We start from the raw sequence: 6,035 nt of genomic DNA, 5'->3' as shown, positions 1-6,035 counted from the left end.
GTCCTTTTATGCACAGCAGATTATGAGCAGTGCTGCAAGCAAATTACTAACCTGAACTGGGTCCCATTCCCCCGCTTCACCCACTAGAGACTTTGACTGACCCTGCAGGACTGGAGAGAGTACTATGTATGTGTGTGTGTGTGTGTGTATATATATATATATATATATATAGGATTTAAATAGTATGAAATAGCTGATATGCATCATTTAGGAACATGTTTGCTGTTTATTTAATGTGTGGTTTTTATCCTTTTCAGAAAATAAAATACATTTGGAGTAAAAAAAAAAAGCCAATGTTGAAATGAGTTGTGGCAACTGACTTGGGTGTGTTTCTATAAGAAAACATGTTGAAACTATGTAAGACGCCTCTTCTGAGATGTGGGGAGTGTGCGTATGTGTTTTCAGCATTCCTTCCTCGCTTAGTCATACACTGCGTGACTCAGGCACAAGCACAGAGAAAGGCAGGAGTAATTACTTACTCCTGCTTGTGTATACAGTCTCAGATGTGATCAGGATAGGCTGGAGTAACTCATCCTGGAAATACACAGTGGAAACACCCAAACAAAACAACATTCCCAACTGCTGGGGATGCTGCTTTGACACGCTGGTGCGCCAGGGAGCACGCTTAGCTTTGCCTTCAGTGCAAAGTTTGTACCAAAAGGCTATGTTTTAACAGAGGGGTTATGGGTTCTGTTTACACAGCTTTAATCCATGAGTTATTTAAAAGTCTGTTTCTTCAAAGGCTGTTTTTACAGGGAAAATAAAAATCAGTTTGATATTCAGTGTGTGTACATACATACATACATACATACATGAAACTGTTAATTGTTTAAGGTGAACCAACATTGCTTGAAATTCATGGTAACAAACGGGTTTAAAATGTCAGTTGTTTACAGCTTTGTGTCAGCTAAGCCTGTGGTTAATCCAGATTGTATCATTATTATCAACTCCCTGGAGACATTTCAATCAAGTCTGTTGGGTCTAAAGAGTATTATATTAACACTTAACAATGCAGATCTATATCCAGGCAACTCAACACTGCAGAGTGCTCTAGTAGTATAGGAAAGAGAACCCCACTCAACACTGCAGAGTGCTCTAGTAGTATAGGAAAGAGAACCCCACTCAACACTGCAGACCAGCAAACTAATCTAAAAAAAACCAATATGTATCCATGCCTGAAAACACACTGATACAGCAGCACAGATTTCAAAACCCAGACACAATTTTTATTGGAGATATTTCCATCAGTTAAGTACAAAAGTTAAAATGTGTAAATCCATTTGTTACATACATTTCCATAGGAAAGGTTTACAAGACCTGCGTAACTGAACATGGTACAGCACACTATACACTAATCTATAGAGGACTATCTGATACCACACACAATACCAGTTAATCTCTTTACACAGCGAGCCATTGATTTGGGCTTCAGCTTTATCCTCCAAAACACAAGGACCCAAGTTACATTAAGAGTGGCGAAATGAATCAACTTTCCCATTACAGCAACAAACACACACAAAAAAACATAAAAACAAACATGGTGTAGAAACAATCTTGTTTATCTGGCACAACATCTTCAGCCCTCGCGATTCCTGCACCGCTGAGATTGTTAATTGCTTCAGAGTAGAACAATGACTTTGTTCTGGATAAGACCTGTTTGCACTGGCAGAAAAGTTTAACAACAAAAGAGTACCAGGCACACAGGACTTGAGAAGGGCAGCTTCCAGATTCATAAAACTCAATTGCTGTTCAACTTACCTACTGCTCTTCACAATGAACTAGCCAGACTGTTAGTACAAGTGAGCAGAAACCCCATATTTTCCCTGCAAGAGAAACATTGAAATTGTCTATACAGATAAGAGCACAGACACACAAGGCTGCAGTACGGCTGTTGACATTCTAGTCCTGTTAACTTTGTCAATAATTACAGGAGACAACTGTAGTGATAAGATTTGGAATTCCACTGAAAGTGGATGGCAGTGAGACTTCCACATTCATATTTTGTGCGCTGTTTTTCAAATTAGAAGTTATTTACTGATATTTCTAACTTGGCAACTTTATGCAAAAAAATATATATATATACAAATATGAAATATGTAAACTAATTAATCTAAGTACTGTGATACATACATGATACATACAAGGGATTATATAGTACTAAGCAAACCTGCACATTTCATTCATTCATGTTATATTTGTATTTGTAGTGGACCAATGTGAAAATAAAACCTGCACACCCATTAAACAATTAAATACCTTATTACCAGAGGCTATTACAATATGAACATTAACATATTTATAATAACAATAATAAAACAATATCATTTTGGAAGGTATAAAACTATGCATGTTAGCAAATGCAGTTAAACTGAATTGGATTCCATTCAACAAAACAAGTTTTGAAGGAAACATTCTCTCCCACAGCTGGGTTTTACTTCCCTGTAGCCCTGCTCCCTGACTCTCCACTTGAGTGTCTGGATGTTACACCACAGGCATCTGAAATGACGAGCCCAATCTGCTTGAGTACAATCATCTTGTGAAAGACTCATCGCACTAGATCAGGCTCCCACTAAACCACAGAAAGGTTTTAAAAACTCCACCTCTCTCCTGCATTCCCGTGGAGCGGCCACAGTCACGAATAGGAAGGAAACTGCAGGGTCATATTTCATAAATTCAAGTTCTGCTAAGGCCTGAGATATCATTTTCTGAAGTTCATTAAATGAACAAGGTTGTTAAGTAGAATACATTTGTATGAAACCTGTTTTTTTGTTCTGGTAATTGGAAGCTACAGTATGCAATTAACTGCTTTCCCTGCTCTTAAGACCTTATATAGATGAACCATTAAGGTACCTCGTTAGTTCTTGCATAATCTGTGAACATTGTCAACAGTGGACAATCTGCCTATCTTCTTCCTTTATTATAGGTATCCACTGTCGGGACACCGACCATGGACGAAATGAAGTCCGTTGATCTGGATTATTAGTTTTACCATGACAGAACCATACAGGAGAGTTTTATTAAACATGGAAATGGATCAGTAGGACAGAGAATAGAAGGGGACAGGAGAAAAATGATCTGGCAAAAATCATTGGACAGCTCTTTGAAAAATGTTTCATTGACTAAATAAGAGGTTGGGAGCGGACGCCCGCATCTCAGTGCCTTTGAGGGCAGGCTTGAAGTCCAGGGGTGTCATCTTGTGGTGACACGTGCAGGTGGAGGCTTTGCTGTAGGCCACTGAGTTCCTCTTGCTTTTGTTCTTCAGCTTCCTGCTGCAGCGCAGGACTCGCTTGGCGATGAGATAGATGATCTCACAAATGCTCAGCACGATGCAGAGGGCAGAGGCGCCCACCATGAAGTAGGTGAAGACCTTCTTCTCTGTCGGCCGGCCGATGTAGCAATCCACCACGTTGGGGCAGGGTAGGACCTCGCACTTCACCAGGCGTGGCAGGTAGAAGCTGTCGTAAATGTGGTGGAGGATGTAGAGGAAGCCTATTTCGATGCCCAACTTGACGAAGAGGCTGAGCAAGTAGGTCCACCACAGCCCGCCGTGCTTCTTCCCGGTGTTCTGGTACAGGTTGGAGCTGTTCTCTCCATTCTTCTGCTTGTGCTTCTTCTCACGGTCCTCCCTGTAGGCCACGTGCATGACCACCAACAGCGAGGGGCAGGTGACGAAGATGAGCTGCAGGGCCCACAGGCGGATGTGGGAGATTGGAAAGAAATAGTCGTAGCAGACGTTGGTGCAGCCGGGCTGCTTGGTGTTGCAGTCAAAGTCCTTCTGCTCGTCGCCCCACACTTTCTCGGCCGCCACCACGTACACCATGACTCGGAACACAAAGACCACGGACAGCCAGATGCGGCCGAACGCCGTGGAGTACTTGTTGACCCCACTCAGGAGGCCTTGGAGTGTCTTCCAGTCCATGGCAGTGGCAGTAGCAAATGTTCTTCTTCTTCTTCTTCTTCTTCTTCTTCTTCTTATGAAAGCAGCAACAGAAACCAGCTGGAAAACTGAAGATAAGACAATGAGTAAAGTAAGGCAAAGTCTGGTGGCGTGCGAACAATCAACGCAAATTTATAACTCTACAGAAAACAACCCAAAGCCAATATCCTACACCAGGGAAAACAATATAAAAGACAAACTGCAAAACTCTCCGAAGAAAACCCATCCACACACGAAGGCACCGGTCGAAGACTTTGTCTACTTGACTAAGTAGTTTTACTTTATTTTTACATTTTTTGAAACGTGACCTCACCTCTCAGAAGTTAGGCAAGGTATACACGGGTCACTACCTAGACCGTAGAGCGTAAAATAAATCAGATACAAGAAAGAAAGAGACAGACAGCAGGACTAGAGTAATTCTCCCGGCTTCTCTCCTGTGCTGATTAACACAAGGCATCTCCATTTTGTGGTGTTTGAAGCACAAACATGCCACAAGTTATCAATGCAGATCTTGTTGATAGTACAGTTTGCTAACACCCCCGAGAAAATAGGCATACTCTGGTGTTTGGTGCATACTTGCAGCAGTAGGAGGTTACAGATCCAAGGAGGAAGGTTATACTTCCCTTTAGTTATAGCTATCACACATTTTATAACAACTTACACAGCAAGCAGAAATATTTCAACACAATATGTCAAAATCGGAAAAGTCTAAATGAATAAAAAGTAATCCTGTAGAAAATAAAATAATAAAAATGTAAAAATACCAGCACTGCATTGATTACAAAGACTTGGCTACTGCAATGTGGGCAGGCAAGCTGCTCCTGCATGTCTTTGTTACTGCGAAATTAATGTATACTTTATTTTTGGTCTGCATTGATGTGCTTTTTCTTTAAAGTGTAGTCAATTAGACCGTTTTATTAAAAAGCTCTCATTTCAATTACAATTCTGTTGGGTTTTTCCCTAGAACCCTTATTTTCTTTAGCTTCTGTATTTAAAAAAAAAGCAGCAGCAAATGTATATAACGCGTTTAATGTTAATTGCACAACAACAACAACAACAATAATAATAATAATAATAATAATAATAATAATAATAATGTACCGGAGTAAATTCATCCATCGTTGTAAACAATCAAAAATAAAATATTTCTCTTTTTTTTAAACTTTACTTGACAAACGTTTTGGTTAATTGTCTATCTCTATGAAAAACCACATTGGATATCCTTCTAGATTACAACTGGGTAGGCTATCGATGTTATTAACACCACGTCTAAAATAAACTTGTTTTATTTGTCGGGACAGAAAGGGATACTACTGTACATTTCACTTGAGAATGATAACAGACCGAGAAAACAAACTAATGGTTTAATACTCACCTTTAAAGCAAACACACGCACTCCATATTTATTCTTCTAACAGGAATCCTCGGTTTCAGAGTTTCAAAATTCTTAAAAGTTTCTGAACTCGTTTCGCTGACACACGCAAGGTAGGTCGTCCACATTCGCAAGTTGAAACAAAAAGCCTTCTTTTAGGGTGTGGTCTCGAAAGAAGGCAAGCTCCCGATTCGTGGAGTGTTTCTGGTACCGGTTAACGTGTGTGCATATATAAACCGATATCAAATTCACATTAGTGTTACTAACCGAACAAGAAAGATTTCGGCTTATTTTGCGCAATTGACTGAAGAGGTTAATTTTGGCGTGCTCCGAGCAGTGTACAGCGTACAATCCCCCCTCCCATTAATGAATTCATTCTTGGTGTCTGTTTGCTAGATTCCATTGAGAAAGCTAACTTATTTGACTGTCCAGTTCATTACATTTCCTTATTTCAGCTGTAAGGGCGCATGTTTACGCCAACTTTGGAAGCCTGCTTGCCAAGTCACATATGTGAGACAAATAGTCGTAGTCTCCAGTAACTACTTGCGCCAGTACTAGGAGGTTATAAATTACACAAGCAGGCTCTGCTATCGTTCAAGGTGACGCAAAGCAGAAGGCGATTGATGCGTTTTGTTGAAGCAGTCTAAATTGTATCTAATGATTAAATAAAGGAATGTTGCAAAACAACCTTTTAAGTCCAAACAGCTGTGTTACTGCGAGGCACAG

At 40.2% G+C, this 6,035-nt stretch overlaps 1 protein-coding gene across 1 annotated transcript; it reads right to left on the bottom strand.

Annotated features, from left to right (window-relative positions):
* Positions 1–1,204: 1,204 nt before the first annotated feature.
* LOC117412988 (gap junction beta-3 protein-like) lies at positions 1,205–5,905 on the bottom strand. The gene is made up of 2 exons (XM_034908573.2): positions 5,313–5,905; positions 1,205–4,005 (listed from the first exon to the last, which is right to left on the bottom strand). The coding sequence occupies exon 2, from the start codon at positions 3,917–3,919 to the stop codon at positions 3,113–3,115; it is 807 nt and encodes a 268-aa protein (XP_034764464.1). The 5' UTR covers positions 3,920–4,005; positions 5,313–5,905; the 3' UTR covers positions 1,205–3,112.
* Between the last annotated feature and the right edge of the window lie 130 nt (positions 5,906–6,035).

Source organism: Acipenser ruthenus, chromosome 23 (genome assembly GCF_902713425.1).
Source record: "Acipenser ruthenus chromosome 23, fAciRut3.2 maternal haplotype, whole genome shotgun sequence".
NCBI classification, from domain to species: Eukaryota; Metazoa; Chordata; class Actinopteri; order Acipenseriformes; family Acipenseridae; genus Acipenser; species Acipenser ruthenus.
Note: the sequence above shows the minus strand (reverse complement) of the source record. Positions and strands in the feature narration are given on the sequence as shown.

Coding starts and splice junctions, on each gene's coding strand:
- LOC117412988 (XM_034908573.2), bottom strand. CDS start 3,919: ATGGACTGGAAGACACTCCAAGGCCTCCTGAGTGGGGTCAACAAGTAC.